The 21557-nt window shown below is 35.9% G+C and overlaps 3 protein-coding genes across 5 annotated transcripts in view; 2 read left to right on the top strand and 1 right to left on the bottom strand.

Annotated features, from left to right (window-relative positions):
• The window catches only part of KIF23 (kinesin family member 23), a 29497-nt gene extending 21354 nt beyond the window's left edge, over nt 1-8143 (top strand). For all 3 annotated transcript variants that reach the window (XM_051980769.1, XM_051980768.1, XM_051980770.1), the window contains 5 exons: nt 2800-3030; nt 3961-4043; nt 4231-4309; nt 5152-5222; nt 7484-8143. In XM_051980769.1, the coding sequence (XP_051836729.1) occupies nt 2800-3030; nt 3961-4043; nt 4231-4309; nt 5152-5222; nt 7484-7499 (480 nt within the window). In that variant the 3' untranslated portion in view covers nt 7500-8143. The remainder of the gene's footprint in view (nt 1-2799; nt 3031-3960; nt 4044-4230; nt 4310-5151; nt 5223-7483) is intronic.
• Nucleotides 8144-11673: 3530 nt separating this feature from the next.
• On the top strand, nt 11674-14801 carry LOC127551216 (60S acidic ribosomal protein P1-like). Its single transcript, XM_051980772.1, has 4 exons — nt 11674-11863; nt 13711-13785; nt 14174-14294; nt 14677-14801. Exons 1-4 carry the CDS (start codon nt 11795-11797, stop codon nt 14757-14759), a joined length of 348 nt encoding a protein of 115 aa, XP_051836732.1. The 5' UTR covers nt 11674-11794; the 3' UTR covers nt 14760-14801.
• Nucleotides 14802-18566: 3765 nt separating this feature from the next.
• LOC127551217 (60S acidic ribosomal protein P1) lies at nt 18567-21105 on the bottom strand. The gene is made up of 4 exons (XM_051980773.1): nt 20905-21105; nt 19473-19547; nt 18993-19110; nt 18567-18686 (listed from the first exon to the last, which is right to left on the bottom strand). Exons 1-4 carry the CDS (start codon nt 20974-20976, stop codon nt 18607-18609), a joined length of 345 nt encoding a protein of 114 aa, XP_051836733.1. The 5' UTR covers nt 20977-21105; the 3' UTR covers nt 18567-18606.
• Nucleotides 21106-21557: the final 452 nt, after the last annotated feature.

The raw sequence follows: 21557 nt of genomic DNA, 5'->3' as shown, positions 1-21557 counted from the left end.
ATAAATTATATTTAAATAAAAATGTAATTTTTTTCTCCCTCATCCAAGTTCATGGACTCTAGGTTAAGAACCCCTGATATAGAAGTTCATTGGTTAAGCATAGAATTTTAACAGTGTAAAAAAAGCCAAATTGCTGCTTTTAATTTCAATACCACTTAATTATATTACGTTAAAATTATGATATTCCATCAAATGTAAAATATATTTTCCTCACTTTGGATCTCCTAGGCACCAAGTATCTATAACCATCATTCATATTTTTGAACCAGACTTTTTTGAACTATCATGTTAAAGTATTTAAGGAGCACCACACAAACTATGACTATGAATGTTGAGAACAAAGTTGGAATTTTAGTTTTCATCTTCATGTACAGTGTTCTCTATTTGCTTCTTCAGTTTCTCCACTTCTCCCCCTCAAAGACAAAAACCATTTTTGCCAGAGATTACAGGATTGTATTGGTTGGCTTTATAATTTTGACTGCTAATTCAATATTTTATCATGTTTTGTCCAAAAAAATTTTCCAAAACATTGTGTGCATGAGAGTGGTGCAAGTTTTTTCATACTTTTTGCTCATAAGAAGGATTAAGGTAAATAATTTTCTTTTTAATTGAAATGAATTCTATATTTACTTGTTATTTATTTAAAATTAGTAAAATTTAGCTTATTCAGTAATTCTGAATTCCCCAGCATTAACAAAGGATAGACATTTTAGCTTTTTGTTCTTTTAAAAATAAATCTCATACATTTAAAATAATTGATTTCTTAGTGTTGAGACCATTTGCTTTTAAAAATTTTATCTTAATCCTTTTTTGTAGCAAAGTTTGGTGTATAGTCTCTTTCTAATCAACTGTTAAAATCCTAAAGCTATTTGCAAGGCCTTAATTATGGCTTTTCAATATTTATAAATAATTTATAATCTATTGAAATTCTACTTGACTGAGAGACATTTAAGAGGATGTGAAGAATTTTTATATTTTCCTTACTAAAACCAGAATTTTAAAGACTTAGAAGTGCAGCAGAATAGTTAAAAACAGTTAATAAAAAGTCGTTTTGTGGCTTGGGGCTTTTTAGACAGGTTTTACATGAATTTATATTTGAATTGTGAAGAGAAAGCACATTCATTTTGTAGCTACTTAATATAAATAAAGTAGATTGTAAAGGCTATTTAGGAATATATTCATTTGCTGAATTTCTGGATACTTTTTGCCTCTTTCCCAGATAATCAGAACATTCATTACATTACTACATAATACATCCTTTTATACTAAATATTGGGTGCTTGTCTCCCAGTAACTTTCCTCAAGCTCAGAGAAAGGGAAAGTGAAGCCAGAAGTTTTAGCTTGCCTGTCGATTATAGTTTACTCAGGACTTGATTTTTTTCTTTCTGTTATAGCTGGAAATATAAAGGGACAATTTTTAAAATTCTCCAGGTTAATTTGTTGAGAAGCATGTAACTTTTTAAAGTGGTTTCTGGTGACTCATCTAAGAAATAGACATTCAGAAACAAGTTTGTCTTTGTCACTCAGTAGATGATAAATCATTTTCTTGCTGCTAGAAATGACCTTTACCTTTAGGTTTAGCTTTTGTTGTGGCATTTTTCTGAATTTATAGAAGTAAAATCCTGCAAATATAACAAAACTTTTTTCTAATTTGGGAACCATGTTAAGGTGAATTATTGTTGTTCCAGTCATTTCTGATTCTTTTGAACCCCATTTAGTGTTTTCTTCACAAAGATATTGAAATGATTTGCCATTTTTTTCTTCAGCTCATCTTACAGAAGAAATTGAGACAAAAAGGGTTAAGTGATTTGCTAGGAAGTGTCTGAGGTCATATTTGAACTCAAAAAGAAGAGTCTTCCTGACTCCAGGCCTGACACTCTAATCAATGGCACCACCTACTGCCCATCAGAGTGAATTGTATTGAATTAGATGACATTAGGATGTATTATCTAGAAATTTTCAGATCTATATAATATTGTGGAGTGAATTGAACACAAGCGAACTTAAATGAAAACATTTAAACTCCTAAAACATAAATTACATTCTTTCTTTAAGGAATATACTTAAAAAGTCCTTGCTAGATAGAATAACTTCAGAGTTCAGAGATGAGATCATAGAAGTATGCAAGTTGAATATATGTGTGTGTGTGTGCGATCGCGCGTGTGTGTGCTATTTTCATATTTAGTTTGTGGAATAAATGGATCGTTGTACAAACAAAAGTTATTTAGTTTGTCTAGTCACAACATTTTATCTTATTTTTTTGTTTAGAAACGTGATTTTTGACTAAAACTATTCAAACTTGTTACATTCAGTTTGAGTAAAGGAGTTTTATTATATCAATTCTTTTTTTTACAATTCTTGAATTTTAAGGCTTTTGTATAATTTCTCTGCCCTTTTTGCTTTGAGGACAGTCTTTTATAAATTAGTGTCTTTTGTGTGTGATTGAAGTATGCTAGTATGTGGGATAAAAGCTAATATCAAAATAGAAAATAAGTCCTTTGAAATGAAGAAAACCCTAGTAATATTATTGAGAATTCTTTCTCTTGTCTGGTTGTGAAATTGAAGTTCACTGGTAGAAAAGGCTTATAATAATTTGTGTAGTTATTTTATTTAAATGCAAAGAAAACATTTAAAATTAGTTGAATATCACTTGTGGCTTTCAAATAATTTTGATTGAATTTTAATTTTCATATGTATCTTCAGTTACTATAACCTAGACTGCTGCACTTCTAATAATACCCTTAATGAAATTAATTCTGGGTTATGCTTGTTTCTTGATTCCTCTTTCAATCTGATCAGAATGTACCACCAATTCGTCTCCGACATAGACGATCACGCTCTGCAGGGGACAGATGGGTAGATCATAAGCCTGCCTCTAATGTGCTAACTGAAACAGTCATGCAGCCACATGTCCCCCATGCCATCACAGTAGCTGTTGCAAATGAAAAAGCACTAGCTAAGTGTGAGAAGTACATGCTGACCCACCAGGAACTAGCCTCCGATGGGGAGATTGAAACTAAACTAATTAAGGTAAAGAATGAATTTACACGGAAAAAATGATTAAAAAATGTCTGTAACACTCCTTCCCCCCCCCACACATACTTTTTTCCTACTGTTGCTTTGACACATATAAGACAGTGTAATCTAAACACAAGGTGTCAAACTAAAAATACTGATCTAGCTGTGTAGATTGCAAGTAAGGACTAAGGTCTGCTGTTTTCCATTAGGTTTTCCACTTAGTCAATCAAATCTTACTCAGATCTGGAATGTTGTTTTAATTTTTACTTTAATTGCTGCTTTTAGTTTCTACTTTTAAGGGGCGAAAAATCACAATAGAAAAAACTTGCCTGTTTCCTTCTATGCAAATTTAAGTTAAAAGACACAGTAAAAAATTTAAAATATTTGAGATTTCTTTTGGTTGCTGTTTTGGGTTTTTTTGAGTCTTAAGGTCCAAAATGTTTCTGTAATTTTGAAAGAGTTTTTCTTTCATTGTTGAAGAAAGATAAGTAATCAATGAAGAAAGAAAATAGGGTTAACTAGTAGGATGATTCATATTAGTTGCAACTGTAAACGTAGGTATGATATAATATAATATGGTGATCACATATAAAGAATAAAGTAAGCTGTATTTTAGATCTGAAACCCTAAAAAGTTTTGCTGATCCTTAGCACTGCTTAGTTGCTGAATTAATTGCAGGTTAAGCAAACTTCAGCATCAGAGTACAACAGGGTTTGAGGGGAAAATTGTGAGGAATAAGTTCAGCATCTTAGTTTGAAGTACCTTAAATAGTTTTTCAAATAGCTTCAAATCTTTGGATTCATGGGTACTCTGGATATGATTTTTGTTTTGTGAATATGAATTTGGACATGAAAAATAGGTGATTGGAAATGAGCAAATGTGAATTTTCCGATTCCATTGATCAGTTTGAGTAATAGTCATGTTTTTTTTCCTTTGTTTTAGGGTGATGTATTTAAAACAAGAGGTGGTGGGCAATCTGTACAGTTCACAGATATTGAGACTTTAAAGCAAGAATCACCAACTGGGTGAGTGAATGATCACCAGAGATGCTATTTAGAAGAAGTGTTCTTTTTGTAGCATTACTCTATAAAGATGGAGCACAGTGTCAAATAATTTATGAAATTTTGGTGACTTTTATACTCTATCATGTTATTTTGATATATTTACAGTGATTCTTGTGATACATTTTTATTCTACATTTTTCCTTTGCAGTCGGAAACGAAGATCTTCCACCAGTGTCCCAACACAAGAAGTTGCTACAGAGTCTGAGTGGACAGATGTGGAAACTCGGGTAAGCTTTAAGAAATAACCAATAATGAAATATTTTAATAATAATTTGGGCATTGTAAATAAAAAGAAAGCAGTAAAAAGTTACTTAATAAGAAAAGAACAAATAAATGTAATTAGAAACTTCTGATCTTTACTTTCTTGATGTTCTAATTATATGTAGACCTGCTCTCTGTTATATGTTGATATATGTTCTAATTAATTTGAAATGTGATAATCTCATGCCCTACCTGTGTAGTTTATGTGAAATAGATGTTATATTCAAACTTGAAAAGAATATTTTATATTGCCACCTTCTAATCTTGATGTGTTCCATCAGACCTTGTATAGATCTTGTATTCTATGCACAGGATGCTGGGATGAGCTTCCAGAATTGGGAATATAAAAAGGTCATTCTGAAATGAGGGGAATCTAAAGAGAAATGATAGTTTTCCCCAATATAACCCAAGAGGATTTGTAAATGAGCTTTTGGCAGCATGTGATAGAAGTGCTAGACCTTGTGGTGAGGAACCTATGTTTTAGTTCTACTTCTATTTGCCTTAGGCAAACTGTTTAACTTCTTTAGGTCTCAGGTTTTTTTTTTTTTTGGTAAAATGAGAATCTTGATCTTTAAGAATTGTTCTTTCCTCTTGTTAAATTTTATGACTTGTATCAGAAGTAAATTGCAAATATTTCTTTTGTGACTGCCTCTTGACTAAATGTCATATTATTGCTTGGAAGGGACCAAGAAGCAACATGCCTGATTCTGCTATTTACATAAAAGTATATTGCATACTTATTTGTGATATCTGTGACTAGTGGAAACTTTTGAGTTTTTTGAATGCTTATTTTTATTTTTCATATTAGTGTTCTGTAGCTGTGGAAATGAGAGCAGGGTCTCAACTTGGACCTGGATATCAGCATCATGCACAACCTAAGTAAGTTATTTTACAATTTAATTGACAAACTCCCTGACTTGATTATTTAGTTTTTCAAAAGCACAGTTTTAGGTAAAATTATGTTTTAGGGTTGTTTGGTTCTATAGGGAGGTTCTATACGTTGTATAGTAATTGGAGTGCCAGTCTTGGAGTCAGGAAAATTTATCTGAGTTCAAATCTGGCCTCAAATACCTACTAGCTGTATGGCCCCAGGCAAGTCACTTGACCCTGTTTGCCTCAGTTTCCTCTCTTGTCAAATATACTGGAAAAGGAAATGGCCAATCATTCCAGAGTGTCTTTGTCAAGAAAATGCCAAATGAGGTCACAAAGCTGAACAATATTGTAGCAAGATTTTACAATATTATAATGAGATTTTGTCCAAAAATGTTAATGTTATCTCTGTAATACTATGTTAGGGAAACTTAATAATTGTTAAAATGTAGGGTGTCCTATATAAATGAAATCACATGAAATAAATAATATACATATACATATTTTTTATTTCAGGATTTATTGAAAGAATAGAAATATTCAAGAATAAAAATGCTTTCGTTTATATGGGACACCCTGCATAGTATGTAATTGTGAGTGAAATAAGCTAAATATTGTTTAATGTAATGAAGGTTAAGACTATTATGATACTTATTTCTTTGGCTTAGAAGTGAATTTGTGAATGTTATGCTAAAATTCCCTCATAATTATGAGCTGGTGGAAAGAGTACTATGCTAGGAGTTTCAGGCTCTGAGTTCTAGTTTTGGATGTGGAACTGTGAACAGAGGTCACAAAAAAAGACCAGAAATAATGATTTCTGGTGTAATGATAATAATTGAAGTTACTGGAACGAATTTGGTCATGAAGAGAGAATTGAAAAAGAGGGAAGGACAAAATGTTCTTTAGTGATGCTCATGTGAAGAGGGCCCCAAGAGCATGAAATGTCAAAAAGAGTCTGAGTAATGGCAGGGAAGTCAGCAGAGAATTGAATATGGTGTCAGGAAAGCTCAGAAGAGTATATATCAAGGAAGGATGATATAGGAATGATCAATGTTGAATTTGGCAAGTAATTTTCACAATAATCTGTCAGCTAGATGAATTAGGAATCATTATTCCTATTTTACCTTGAAGGAAACAGACTCAAATTAAGTGACATGGCTAAAGTCAGTAGTCATTTCTTTGGATTAGAAGCTAGGTTTCTTCAACATTTCTAGTTCAGTGGTCTTTCCACTTCATCGGCTTCCACTATATAATTTAATTGCAGCATTAAAAATTTTATCCTAATAAGCTTTAATCCTAAGATTTGGACTTAATATTTTAGTATGCCAAAATTTAGTATTATTTGTGGATGGATATATGATGTGTATTTATATACATTTCTCCTTTATCTAGATTGAGATAAGGCTATATAGTTATATCTAAATTGAGACTGTATATTTTTATATATTGAATGCTCTCTTCTCTTTCCTCTCCCTTCTCTCTTTTCATCTGTTTCATTCTTTTTGTCCATCTGTGTCTGTCCCTCTCTCTGTCTCTGTCTCTTTCTCTGTCTGTCTCTCTTCTGAAATAGTAACTTTCCCCTACATGCGATGCTAATGCAATGATAGCATATTATTTAGGCCATATTAGACAAAAAAAGTTATAATTGCTTTTTCTTTTTTTTTTCCCCTGTCTTCTAATTCTTGATATAGATAAGTACTTTGTTACAGTGTTTCTCAACCAACATGTTGAGAAATAGCAGTGCTCAAAATATATATTAGTAATGTGTTACAAGTTGGAGTTGGCCAGTTATTCAAATACACAGAGAGTGCTCTGTCCTAAGTATATTCCTCTCCAGGTATTTTTACCCTTATTAACTCATGAAATTTCAGATATTATACATCTAATCTGAGATTCTCCTCCTACTAGAGTTTCCTTTTTATGCTTCTTTTTCTATTATTGTAATTGAACAATACTTAAAAATTTCATCTTCAATTCCCTTCCTTCTCTGACAGTCTGTTGTGGCCAGTTTTGAAACTTTTAAGTACCTTAGAATAAACATTGGGGAAGCATTTCTTCCTTAGTACAGTAATGGAGTTGGCATATTTATAAATGTCATGTACTTCAACATGTTTAAAAGTTCTGGTATGATATGATAGAGATATTAAAATTCCCTTTTATCTAAATATATTGATATGAGTATATCAGTGAATTTTTTTTTTATTTTACAAAAAACTTAATCATGCATATTGTATAATTACATTCAAACTAATGTTGCTCTTATTTTTCAGGCGCAGAAAGCCATGAATTGAGCTTCTCTTGTGATAAAGGATTTTTTTTTTTTTTTGGTTATTGATTTCTTTTGAATCAAATGGCAGTGCTATTTTGTAAAAACAAAAAACAAAAACTTGCTTTATTTAACATTGCATACCTCATAGCATTAGCTATGCTATACACTGGCAAAAAGAACAGCACTTCCCCCCCTTATCTCCAAAGACATCTATTCAAATTCTCCATAAATCTTGCTATACTTATTATGAATTTCAGAAAGAGAACTCTTTCCTTATTTGTATATTAACTTTTGATTATGCTATTTTGTGTATATTTTGTGTATACTCATAGATAATCATGCAAGGCTTTGCCTTGGGGAAAGAGGGTGGCGTGTTTGGCTCATGTGTTCACTTAGAGGGTAACTTTTTCCACCTTAAGTCTCATGATTTTTAGGTTGAAAATAAAACACATGCTGCTATTTATTTAGCTACAAAAATGCACTTTAGACACATTCTGCTGACAATACAAACTTTCCTAACACGGTGAATTCAGCCATTGTCTTAATCAGAATTCATGTTGGAAAGTGAATTGTGTATGTTGAATTTCATGTTCTATATATGTATCAATTTTCTGGCATCTTGACTATGACAAATGACCTAGAATAAAAAGCACTAAAAATATGAAGTGTATAATATGAAAACACATTTTTTTTGTTTTATATTGCAACTGTATTTTGCAAATTAGAAAAAATTGTAGGGAATTTTATTAAGTGGAACTACCGGTTAATAAACATATATAGATATATATGATGTATCTTTGTGAACAATTTAAAAAATATAACTAGCAAACATTTGTAGTATATTTGTATCACTTTGTCTTTCCAAATCTACAACAATAGACCCTATTTACTTTCCATAAATTTAATTTCTTTTAAAAATGATTTTTAGCATATATATATATATATATAAGTACATGGGAATACATTTCTTGGTCTCAAGTGAGATAATATTTGCAGTGTTTTTAGTACAGTGCATGGCACGTAGGAAGCTATGTAAATATAAAACCATATAAAATCTTATTTATTTCCCCCCAACCTCAGAATTGAGTTTATAATTTTACCTAATTTTGTCTGCATATTAGAACTGGAATTCCTTCTACAATCTTTGAGTGGTCATGTAACCCCTCTTTGTAAAAAAAAAAAAAAAAAAAAAAAAAAATTAATATTTTCTTCCATTTACATTCAAAACAAATTTTTTTAACATTTGTTTTTAAGATTTTTGAGTTGTAGGTTCTCCCTTAACCTCAGTTATGCAGAATATTTCTATGAAAGAAAACATAAGATCTCCCACCCTAATAAAAATAAAAACCCTCAAGAAAAATTAAGTCGAGAAGAAAGAGAATGCTTCACTCTGTGTTCAGACACAATCAGTTCCTTTTCTGGTTATGGATAGAATTTTTCATCTTAAGTCCTTCAGAGTAGTCCTGGATGATTGTACTACCAAGAATAGCAAAATCATTTACAGCTTGATCTCTCTTGAAGACTTTGTCACAGGGAATTTATTGCCCTATGAAGTAGCCCATTTTATTTTTGGATAGTCCTCAATGTGAAGAAATTTTTTGTTATATTGACCTGAAGATTAAATGAAATCATGCTTTGATAAATGTGTTATAAAAGAATTTTGTCCTTTTGAATTGTGTTTGGGCTTTGATAACTTTTGTTATGCAGATTCTCAATGGTGTTATTTATTATAACAAAGACAGGCCTTGGGCTCAGAAGACTAACTCATGCTTACAATTTATGATTATGGATAGATCGCTTAGCTTATTAGAAAATTTTTTTTTTAGAAATTACTAGAAATTGTTTAATTCTGAGCCTCATTTTCATCTATAAAATGGAGATTCTTTTATTGCTGTTTCTGCTTATTTTATTACTTTAGGTAAATTCATTTTCCTTATTTGTAAAATGCAGAATTTGGTCTAGTTTTCTAATGTATATATCTAAAATAGTAGCATCTTATGAAACGATTTGCTTTTTAGTGTTTTTGTGTAGGAAATGCTTTTTAAACCACGGAAGTATAAATTATCAATAGGATTTTACCCTCCTAACATTGAAGAATAAACAATGAGTGATCTGGTTATCAGAAGGGATGAGTAACTTTTATACCACAGTAATTCTTTCAATTTGCATTGCCCTTCACAAAATACTTTTATGAATTTTTGGAAGAATCCTCTAGGTTCCTTTGCAGCTGCTGCTTTCCTCATTTTTACAGATGAATTTAAAGTTTAGAAAAGATTGACTTTAATGCTATAGCAAATTAGACCTGATACTAGATTCTGGATCTAATTGCTTATCTAATTTATTTGATTATGCCTCTTGAATTATATACCAAGAGTAGCCTTTTTGTGTCTGTGTAAAAGGCTCAGGAAGAGCAGACCCTTATTTCTCTTATGGGTAAGAAGCCAGGGGAGTACTGCTGGGATGATAATCCTCCAAGGCAACAAAGGATTTAACATAATGTGTTCTTTTTTTGTGTGGGAAAGTAAAAAAGTCATTATTCATCTGTGAAGAGTAATGTTTTTGGTTTTTCTTTGTCAGGTATGTCAGTTAAAATATTAAAGCAGTAGTGCAAGTTTTGCCATTTTCTAAACAAAGCTGAAACTTGGAATTGTAATTGGCAGTTGAATGTCCTAATCATGAATTATGTTTTAGTTGATATCATTTGACAAATATTAGAACCAGCTCTTAGAATTAATGATATTATCGGAGGAGAGCTGTGGAATTCATAATCCAGAAGTCTTATTTCTGCCTTTTTCTTGTTTGTTCCAGGCTGATGATAAAAGAATGCAAATAAGTTTTAAATTAAACCTGGTTAGAAGACAGGAAAATGACTAGAACTATGAAATAAGTGGCTATTACATTAGTAATGGTTTTGACGTGGATAATCCAAGCACTTGTAATACACTGTGCATAATAATTTCTTGAATCAAATAAACTAGCTTTCTCAGAAAATGAGGGCATTTATTGAAAGTAATACAGCAAAGGGAAGCAAAAGAAAATTTGGTGGGATAGGGTTAAACTGCCTCAGTTTTGCATCCTGAATTAAGATTTTCTCCCCTTACCCCTTAACTATTGGTCTTTGAGCTTTGCATTTTAATTAGTTAAACTAAAAATTGCTTTTGAAAGTTTTAAAGTTTGTCTCTCTTTGACAGCACCATATAATGGAAGGCCAGTCACTTAATCTTTTGGTGTTCATAGCAGCTTTATGACTTGCAGAACGATTAAATGATCTGCATTTTAGAGTAAGTTTGCTCAGGGGACGATCCTGTGGGTAAAATCTCATATCTCCTTTAAAATTGTCAAACAGGGTGCCTCCGGTCCCAGGGGTAGAGTCTTTATCCTTGAGGATCATGCAGTTTTTGAGAGGCATATGGCGAGATTGTAGCAGCGTTCTCTGCTAGGGGACACGAGATCTAATCTAAACATAGTTATAACTAAGAAAACAAGCTCCCTAGTTGACTGATTTGTCCATGGTCACATAGAACTAGAATTTAACTCGTTAGACTCCTGCGTTTTTTCCATTCACCTTTATGTGAAAACTGCCCTTAAGGAGTTTTATATTCTAACGAGGGAAACAGCGTTCTGTGTCTGTATAGGCACACAAATCAAAGATTCAACGAGGCAGGGAACAGGACGCATACTGCAGGAGGGACGGGCAGTGGCTGAGATGGGGCGGGGCGGGGATGGATGCAAGAGAGATTCCTCCATTCTTGATGCGGGCATCTTGGACTAGGCTTTGTGGGAAGGGGCCATTCCGATGCGGCATGGGACGAGGGGAGGACTCTTAGACTCCTGGGAGAACAAAACGATTTGATACTGCAACTCGAGTGACTGCACTGGCCGGCGAGGGATATTTCCAAGCAGCCCATCCTATTCGTTGCTCTATTGCTGCGTTGACACGCCTCCTTGCGTAAAAGTTTCCCGTGCGCGCCCGACTGGTAACTTAAACTACTTTTCCCAAAGTTCTAATAAAGTCCCTAGCGAACAGTGAATTTAGTCATGCGCAGAGCACGAACCGGAAGTGAAACGCCCTACCATGAGGCATTTCTAATGCTGTCAAAGCCCCGTCCATCTGCTTCCGCTCGGCGTATACGCGGATTGGCTAAGAGGCGCACATATAAAGCGCCGCGCGGGCCCTGGGATCTTTCTCTTCAGTTGTCTGTAAGGTGCTCGGTTCTTCTTCGGAAGCTAAGGCCGCGTTGGGGTGAACCCTCACTTCAGCCGGCAGCTAGCACCACTACAAACAAGTTTCTCCTCAATTATCTCCTGAAAAATGGCCGTCTCCGAGCTTGCTTGCATCTACTCTGCCCTCATTCTTCACGACGATGAGGTTACAGTCACGGTGAGTGTTGGGCGTGTTCGGTAGTAACCTTTAAGGGGTAGCGTTGTCTGCTCAGCTGTACGCCGCCCAAGCACATGGTAGGACCAGGCCACGTTTTCGGTAGTCTCTCGATCTAGAGTGACTCGGCCTGAAAGGCAGCTTCTTGCCATTCGGCCTGACGCACAGGTCCAACCGGGGCTGGAGCACGCGGGACGCCTCAGTTTCCGGCCTCCTGGCACGGGGGGAGGAGAGCTTCCACCACGTGGCAGCCGTCGGTCCTTCGCTCGCCCGCCAACTGGGGATTCTGCCCGTGTTTCGGAACTTGGAGCGTCGGTTGGATTGCCAACAGGTTTATGGGTTACATGGCCGGCATTTCTTTCTAGACCGGCCTACCGAGGTGCATTTCCTTCCCACTTTAAAAGAAGTGGTACCAAAAGATAAGATGCAAAATACGAATTATTCTATTTAATGTACTTTACATTGGATTGCCTAGCAGTAATAGCCAAACGAAGAGAACGGGAGAGGTGGAAGTAGTAAAATTTGGAAATGAGGTTTTTATAGCCAAAGTGAAGAGTTGGGGACAAATTGAGAGATTACAGAAATTGGGAAGATGATAAGGTTAGGTGGAAATACTTGTTTTATTCATGTTGAATTGTCTCTTAAGACATTGCGTTTAAAATCGAGAAATTAAGGAGTGCTTTAAAAACGAAAGAAATTTAAATGCAACAAGTTTACATTTTTAAAGCTAATTAAAATTTTGAAATACTTGTAATAGTGGATTGTAGATCATTGTGACCTACGATCTACTTTTAGGCTTACTCAAAACTTGAATCAGCTTTTGCTTACCGACTAAAAGGATCGCATTTGTATAGATCATTCAGGGAACTAATTTTGATGCTAAATTTGTCTAGCCCCCTATTAGAAGAGTAATTGAGGTAGATATAAGTGGGCTACTGTTCTGTGTACAGTATAGCCTGTGTACAGGCCATTACATCTTGTTAAAATAAAAGTTGTTATAAAGAAAGTGATAAAAACAAATTTAATCATTGAGCTTTCAAAGATACTTAATAAAAAACATTAGGACTGAACTTCTGAAAAATCCCAAATAGGACTGGCAGGATCTGTTCATTGAGATAATTAAACCCTTAGGGCTAAAGGAAAGGGCGTTTTTACCATCTAATGGGAAACTACAATAGGAGGATAGGGGTGGGAGGTTGAGAAGATGAGGTCATTCAACCAGTTAAGTGAGAAATGGGATCTTTCTTAATTGAGCTCCTTAAATAGAGGGTTGGAAATTTGACTCCATCTTTAAATCAAAGGGACTGAGTTATGAAAGGTGGAGTGCCCAGGTTGATGGGATTTGCTGAATAAGTTTTCCTGTTAACGAAGTCAGAAGTTCCAAAAGTCCACAAATTAATCAGATGTGTGAAATCCCAGAAGAGAATATTCTCATGAAAACCTGAATGAGATTATCAGGGATAGTGGACAACCCTATTAAATTGTCATATTGAAGGTGTGTTTAGCTTAACAGCAAAGGGGTATTACCAAACAATAAATATTTGGAGAAGGGTGGTGGATCTGGGTAGATAGAAGAGTTCAGGCTCTGATGTAATCTATTCTGGATATAGGCTCCAATTCATAATGGTCAGTTGAAATTTTTTAAATCCTTTGTAGATTTATTTCCCCTTACTGAAAATTTGAGAGGGCAGCAGTTAATATTTGAAATCAAATCCATTGGTATCAGAATAAGAATGAAAATAGTATATGTATAAAACTAGTCCTATTCAGCAATGGCTTCTGGGCAGTCTATGTGAAATTTATGTGTATCTTCATTGTAAGATGATATCAACATTTTATTTCTTTTTCAGGAGGATAAAATTAATGCCCTCATTAAAGCAGCAGGTGTAAATGTTGAACCATTCTGGCCTGGATTATTTGCAAAGGTAAGAAAACTAGGCATGTGTCTAATGAACATTGAAAACTTGTGCACAGAAGCAGTATCTGAAGGAGTACATATTTAGGCCTGACAAGACTTGAGTCTGAACACTGTCGGCTGTACTACTTGTGTGATCATGAGCGAGTCATTGGATCTCTGGATAATATGTAGGGTGGTTAAAACATCAGGAGGCTTAGACTACATGGACTTTAAATACCTTCCAGTCCCAAATAGTGAAAGGAATCTTAAATCTTAAACTTTCTGATTTCTCAGGATTCAAGACTGGGTTTCAATATGACATTTACCCTCTCTCTACATGGGATGTTGTTTCTGTCTTGAATGTTTTGGATTAGAGTGAAAATTTAACTGATTTAGCATTTGATGATCGGTTTCAGGCCCTGAATAATGTAAACATTGGAAGTCTCATCTGCAATGTAGGAGTTGGTGGACCTGCCCCAGCAGCTGGTGGTGCTGCCCCTGCTGGTGGTGCTGCTCCTGCTAGCACAGCTGCCCCAGGTAAGTATTCTTTCATGTTTGAAAAAAATGGGTTAGGTCATATATTTGGTCCACTTATGATAGACTTGGTCATGGAATCTATTCAACAAGCTGTTCCTTTCATTATCTCAAAGGAAATATTTCTGTTAACCTTTGTGGAATATTTTGCCCTAAGATCTAGTCTACTTCAGGATTATTATGGCATACTTTGGTAAATGGGCAAAACCATTGCTCATATACATCAAGAGCAAAATAGAAATAATTTGTAATTGAGCATCACTATAATAGACTTGTTCTTTAAGGCTCGGTTTTTTGTGTTTAGAAATCTTTTAGTTTTTTTTTTCCCCTATTTGAAGTCATTTGAGTTTTCAAGCATATAATTTTGACTCTTGTTCTGTTTTAGCTGAAGAGAAGAAGAAAGAGGAAGCAAAAAAAGAAGAATCCGAGGAGTCCGATGATGACATGGGCTTTGGTCTGTTTGACTAAATATTTTTTGTAACATTAAATAAAAAGTTTGTCAACTAAAAATGCAGTTATTTTGCTAATTTTTAAGTGGCCTTAGCAATGAGCACACAAATGCTTTTGAAAAGTAGACGGCACTGAGTGAAAAAGCATTTATTTAAGTATATACATTTCTATTGGTTAAAAAATATTTAGTTCTGTTTGAACCTTTGAAAATGGCTTTGCTAAGAACTTGTTTTTCTGGGCCTTTAGCAGCTGCTTTTCTTTGGGCACAGAGTGTCCTGGACTTAGCATCAGTTATCTAAGGGGAGACGATTTCAGTATTGTACCTTAGCTGATATGTGGTTCTTATACTTGAGAATTCTTTGCTTTCCCCAGGATAGCTTGCTTTTCTGGACAGTGATTGGGGAGTGGGACTGGGCTGGAGATTTTCCTTGTGGCATTGGAGTAGTTATAGATAAAGCTGAACTTGAGTGTCAGGAAGATTTGTGTTCAAAACTCCTCAGATAATTATTTACTGGTTCTGACCTTTCCTGAGGAGTCATTACAGTAAAGTTAATTGAACTTAACAGATTGTTATGTGAAGATCAATTGAGTCAATATAAAAAATGCTTTTCAAAATTCAAAAACCCCTATTGTGTAAATGATGTTATCTTTGTCTATATATGATTGTGACTTTTGATTTTGCCTCTGGTGAACTATTCAAAGGATTGGCTTGCTTGTTACACTTAAATATGATAACTGTGTCTTCTTTATTCCTTTATCCTGGAAAGACTGTAGCTAGAAAGGGAAAGGAAACTGAATCAACTTGGAAGGCTTTCTCAGAGGTAAATAAGTGAAAAACTAGAATTTCAGCTGCTGCTGCAATAAGTGTATAATGATCATTTTCAGTTACCACCAAAAGCTGTTGCTGCTCAGTTACATTCTAGGCTTTGGTGGGTGTTGGGTAATGAAATTTTATTAGGATACTGGAGTATGCAAGCACTAGCCTCCTGTTGCTTAGGAGCAAAGGAATTTTATCTGCTTTCACTGTGTACATAATTTTATACTTAATGGATCCGCAATGTACAATGTATAATTTATTGTACATAAAAAACAACATTAAAACCTTTCTGGGCTAACCACCTAACTTACCCCCAAAAAAGGCCAACTAAAACATTTGTTCTTGTGGAATGTTCTGGACATGATCCCTTTTATGTAATCCAAATAAGTGAGCTTTAAATATACAAGTATTTTTAGTTATATAGTTGAATTCAGAAAGTTGCTATATTTTATCCATTTGTTTACTTGGATCTTCCTCTTACTATCACTTATAAGCCTTTCAGAAGTCGTTTATACTTGTCTTTTATTTTCTCCGTATCCAACTTTTTTGGGGGGGTTGATTTTTGATTAGTTGCTTTCTTAGCAAAGATAAGCAGTCTGCTTGTGTGCTTGATTTTTGTCTTTCAAGATTTGTTTCATTGGTAATTTCTCAATCTTATGCCTAGTTACTTATCTGAATATAGGTTTACAAACATCCATTTTCTGCTCAAACAAATTTTACACTATCATTCCCTCAAGGTGTCTTATATCTTCCCCATTTGATGTTAAATTTAAATAATTTCCCCTTTTAAATCCAACTTTCTGTTGGATATTGCTTTTATATTGCTGGATATTACTGAGTCAACTGCTTGAGTGACTGTTAAGATCTCAAAATACTTGTGAAAATGATTGCTTTCTCCACTCAACTCCCATTATCTTTGTTCAGAACTTTTATCCCTTTTACTGGATTACTGTAATAATTTAACTGCTTCTGTTTCCAGTCTCTTGTTGGTTCCCACCCCACCCAAGGTACAGATTTGTTTGAATGAGTGCTTTTAAGTGTTTAGTGAATAGAAATGAAGTCAGGAAAAAAAACTTAGTTGGACATTTGTTCATTTGCTTTTTGTGCCTTATTTTACTTCTGCATCTGTATGTGCTATACTTAAAGGTCTTTAAGAAGTTAAGTAGTCATATAAAGGTGATTTTTTAAAAAACTTTTGTGCTAGGGAATTGGTCACAAAATAATACATAAATGTATATAGGAAAAAATAAGCAGAGAACCTGGGTTTAGGAGTGATAGAATATGACATTGCTTAATTTATTCTTACTACTTGTAATGAGAAAACTCATGACTTAGCTTAGGATAAATTTGAACTCTTCTGATACATGCTTGCAATAAAAGAATCCCTTCTACCTGCTCTTGCTTGCCATCAAGATAGCTGAGAATTGGGAATGACACTGCTGTAAAAGGAGAAACCTTGGTCCCTAATAGCATTAGGAAAAAGTAGAAAATATCCTTTGGACACCAACTTTCGACCCATTAGCAGTTTTAAGGAAGTTTAGCAGCAGTTTAAAATGAAATACTAGTGAGGACCTAATGAACAAGACTTAGGACAGTTATGAAACATCCAGCAAGTAAGTCAGTTGATAACTGAGGGAATTGATATTGCAGGGATGAGTACCAGGAGATGATCTTAACACATGAAAAAAAATTATATGTGTGTATATAATATATATGCTCCCTTCTACATCACAGATGTGTATCCACTGGCATAAACTAACATTCTCTTCCAGGATTTAAATAAGGAATAAGAGTTTTGAGGAAACATTTGGAAAACATCAGGATTGTGGACCAGGTAACCTGCCTGTAGAGGAAAAGATAAGCATAAATTCCCTAGTGCAAGGAAAAAGAAGTAGCTTTCAGTTTTGCTTAAACATCACTGTTGAGGTCCCCTACATTTATATATTTATGATCCAAAAGGAAGGAGAATAACCCAATGTATGTTTGCTTTTGTTTGACTTTGACTCCAAATTAAAAATTCAGGATGCCCATTTGTAGTCCGGAGATAATTTGTAATTTAAGTCACCCTTCTCAAGGAGCTCTTATTGATCACAGCCGCAGTGGTGAGGGTACATTTGGGTTTAAGGAAGAAATCAGTAAGGCCAGGAGGACGAGGAAAGGCAGGTGGCATCTGTTGTATTATCCTGAAGGAAGTCTGGGATTTCTAAGGGGTTGGAGGAAGAGGGAAAAGGCATTACAGGCATGAGCAGACGTGGAGAGCCATGGAATGCCCACACCAGAAAATAGCATTTTATTACTGCTTTCCTTCACAATCCAACTAGAGACCTGTGTGCTATTTTTTTCCCCTTTACTTTCTAAAATCTTCATTGGTTCCCTATTGGTTTTTAGGGTAAGAAAAAACCTGTTAGGTGTTTTAATCCTGGCTACCAGTTGTGTGAGCCACTTAATCTCTGCCCTCAGGCAACCCCAAAAGAGAACAATACAGATATTTATGGAACTGGCCTGTGGAGTTGAACATTGAACATACTCTAATCACTAACTGGGAGTTAGTTAATTGGTAAAGTTAGGCTTTTAAAAAATTCATGGGGCAGCTAGAGGTGAGTAGATATGGAGTATTGGCACTGGTCAGGAGGACCTGAATTCAAACCTAGCCTCACTTAATACTTCCCTGGCTATGTAACTCTAGACAAGTCACTTAACCTCAATAAAAAATTTCATTCCTTCCAGCAAGTTTCTTTTGCCTTAACAGAATTTTTTTTTGAATAACTGAAATTAGGATTTTAAACTGACTTCACTATACTGCTTTTCTGTTTCATTGTAAGATTATCTGATCTTTCTGTAACACAGGCTAACATTAGTGTGAGGAAAAAATAAAGCTTCTGAGTTCATTGAAAGCTGGAGTCTAAAGTCACAAATATGTCGAGGAAGAAATAGGCTTGTGAGCCTTGCTACCTTTCTTGCAAGTCCTGGAAAGACTTAATATTAAGAGCTATCAGAGATCAACCATGTCAGAGTTCAACTATTTATTTGCTGTATTACAAGAGATAATTAGTCAAAGAGACCAAAGCCCATGTCATCATCTGATTCCTCAGATTCTTCTTTCTTAACTTCCTCTTTCTTCTCTTCAGCTGGAAAGGAACAAGATGATATGTGTATGAATATTTGAATTGAATTAAATTTGGCAATCTTTCTTAAATCGTATTTCAAATATTTTAAAATCTCCAGATATTCATTTTGGCACACAGTGAAAGTAGTATCTTTTTGCTTGCTTATGCCTTATTCTATCCTACACTAATAAAGTAGTATCACTTAGGATGAGGTATAACATAGATAATCCACTCAATTTCAGGAGTGATCTGTACATTCTTCTGATCCTCAACAAAGCAATCAACTACATTATAGTTTAGTTGAGAAATTAAAGAAAGGATGCTTACCAGGAGCAGCACCAGCAGCAGGAGCAGCACCCCCTGTAGGAGCAGCACCAGCTGGCGGGGCGGCTCCCCCAACTCCTATGTTGCAGATGAGACTTCCGATGTCAATGTTGGCCAGGGCCTATAACCACACAACCAGCATTTAAATATTGGCTCTTCAGCTAATCTTGAATTATTTATTTTATGGGCTGTTTAGGTCAGCTCTCTTCATTTTGGAGGACAAAACAGTTCAAAAGATTTCTGAGTTCTAGAAACAGGGTAAAGAGAAGATGGATGAAATAACTGTGTTGAGTGTGAGAGCTTCCTTAGAAAGGAGAATAATTTCAAACATTGCCTACTTGCTTGTTTTTACTTATGCAGAACATTCTGAGAGCAATATAAAATTTTCTTTTCAATATACAGTACTGGAATTGTACTATGTAGTATTGTAGTATGAGGTGGTATTTTTATTTGTTACATAATCTATCAGACTAAGGCTCTTACCTTTGCAAATAGGCCAGGCCAGAAAGGTTCAACATTTACACCTGCTGCTTTAATGAGGGCATTGATTTTATCCTCCTGTAACAAAGCAATAGAATGCTTTTTAAAAGTTACTTTCCTGTTAACATGACATGTAAGCTTTTTAGAACACATCCACTATACTACAGTACTATAAAAATTTCACTGGGTCTAAAGATGCTGTTAAACAATAACATATTCAAAAAAGTATTTCACAGCTAACAAGTACTCTGCAATGCGAGTATTAATCATTGATAACATTGATAACAACTGCTAGGTGCTGGGGGGAACTCCAAAATAAAACTAATATGTATCCTTACCCCCAACACATGCTGTAGTAGAAATACCAGGAATCAAAGGATCTGATGATAGCTAGTGTTTATATAGTGTCAACAAACAACTGCAAAAACTCATTGGATCTTCACAACTGTGTGAAATGGGTGCTATTTCATTACCCATGGTGACTTTGCCTTAAGATTACTTTTCTAGTAAAAACAAAAGCTGGACTTTTTTTTTTTTTTTTTTTTGAGTTGCATTCTCTTTACACTTCAACTAGCAAGCTGCCTGTAGTAACTTTGTAATCTGGAATAAGGAAATCAAGTCTGGCCACACAGTGACAGTGGGATTCCAAATTTTCCTGATTCCAAGTGTCCATCCCCATTCCACTTTGACACAGAGTTTTATTTGTTAATTGAGGGAGTTGGAGTGAAGGATGGACAGAGGCTTTATTATAGTTCACTTCTTTCCTTCTCACTCGATCTACGACCCACGACATGCTTGGGCTATTAGGTGACGCCATGGATAGATTTGAGTTCAAATCCAGCCTCACTTGGGAGCTCCATGACTCCGGGCAAGTCACCTCATTATTTCTAGCCTTAGTTTCCTCATCTGTAAAATGGGAACGATGAGGATGCCGATGACGCCTCCCTCCCAGAATTAAATGAGGTGACTCTGGTAAAACCTTGGCTCCTACTAGGTGCCATATAAATAAATGCTAGCGCTGCTGTATTACTTGTTACACCACCATTAGCAGAAAAAAGCCGCGCTTGAGACCACGGAAACATTTGCTCCGGAAACCTGAGCCAGCAGGCAAATCCCCTAGGGAGCAGGCGGTTCCCCCACCCTTTTTGCCCGCTGTCCCGGCACTCTTCCGTGCTGCGTCACCCCAAACGAAAGACAGATCCTGAGATTTGGAGGTCACCGGGCCCCATCCCACCAGTACAGCGAAGGAAACACGCCCAGGCAGGTGACCTATCCTGGGTCACGTTGGGCTGGAGGGGATCGGTCAGAATTTGAATTCGAATCTTCGGATCTCAAGCGCTGCATCCTGCTCCTACAGCGACCTTGTCGGCAGAGGGCAAGAAGAGCGTCCCACACCCCGAGGATGGTCAGGGCCGAACCCGACCCTTCGGCTCACCGTGACCGTGACCTCATCGTCGTGCAGGATGAGGGCCGAATAGATGCAGGCGAGCTCGGAGACGGAGGCCATTTCCTGGGCTGCCTGGCCTGGTGCTAGCCGCCGGCTGAAGTGAGTCTAAGTCACCCCAACGCAGCCTTGGCTTCCTGGGAAGGACCGAGCACCTTACAGGCAAACGGCGAGGCGGGGCCAAGCGGCGGGGCGCCTGCGCAGAGGCTCCGCCGAGAGGGGAGCGTCGCTGGCCCCGCGGCCAATCAGCGCCCAGATCCGGGCGGAAAGGGAGGTACCAGTGCCGCCCGAGGGCTCTAAGTGCTCAAAGGCCGGGAAAGCCGCGGTCTTAGCGGCAGACCTTCGTCTTGCACTGCGCATGTGTAGCCGCTAGGAGGCCGTATTCCCCACCGTTTCCTGCTCTGCACGGTTCCCTCTTCTTTAGACTTATCTTCCAAACCTTTGTGGTCCTTGGAAAAAAATTATTCATCTGCCTGTCTGTATACATGTCAGAAAGACATACAACCTATTTGTCCGGCTATCTGTCTGGCCTACCCATTTGTCCGTCCATCCTTCTGTCCGTCTGTCCATCTGTGTGTTTTCTTTGGTGTAATGTTACAGAAATCATAACTAGAATTGGTGGCTATATCGAAGCTTTTAGGGAC

Source organism: Antechinus flavipes, chromosome 2 (assembly GCF_016432865.1).
Source record: "Antechinus flavipes isolate AdamAnt ecotype Samford, QLD, Australia chromosome 2, AdamAnt_v2, whole genome shotgun sequence".
In the NCBI taxonomy this organism is placed as follows: Eukaryota; Metazoa; Chordata; class Mammalia; order Dasyuromorphia; family Dasyuridae; genus Antechinus; species Antechinus flavipes.
This window is presented reverse-complemented; position numbering and strand designations above follow the sequence as displayed.

Excerpts from the sequence above, each read along its gene's own strand:
- LOC127551216 (XM_051980772.1), top strand. The coding sequence starts at position 11,795 with ATGGCCGTCTCCGAGCTTGCTTGCATCTACTCTGCCCTCATTCTTCAC. Across the intron at positions 11,864-13,710 it reads ACGATGAGGTTACAGTCACG|GAGGATAAAATTAATGCCCT; the intron begins GTGAGTGTTGGG and ends TTTCTTTTTCAG. Across the intron at positions 14,295-14,676 it reads TGCTAGCACAGCTGCCCCAG|CTGAAGAGAAGAAGAAAGAG; the intron begins GTAAGTATTCTT and ends GTTCTGTTTTAG.
- LOC127551217 (XM_051980773.1), bottom strand. The coding sequence starts at position 20,976 with ATGGCCTCCGTCTCCGAGCTCGCCTGCATCTATTCGGCCCTCATCCTG. Across the intron at positions 19,111-19,472 it reads GGCCTGGCCTATTTGCAAAG|GCCCTGGCCAACATTGACAT; the intron begins GTAAGAGCCTTA and ends GTGTGGTTATAG. Across the intron at positions 18,687-18,992 it reads TGCTGCTGGTGCTGCTCCTG|CTGAAGAGAAGAAAGAGGAA; the intron begins GTAAGCATCCTT and ends GTTCCTTTCCAG.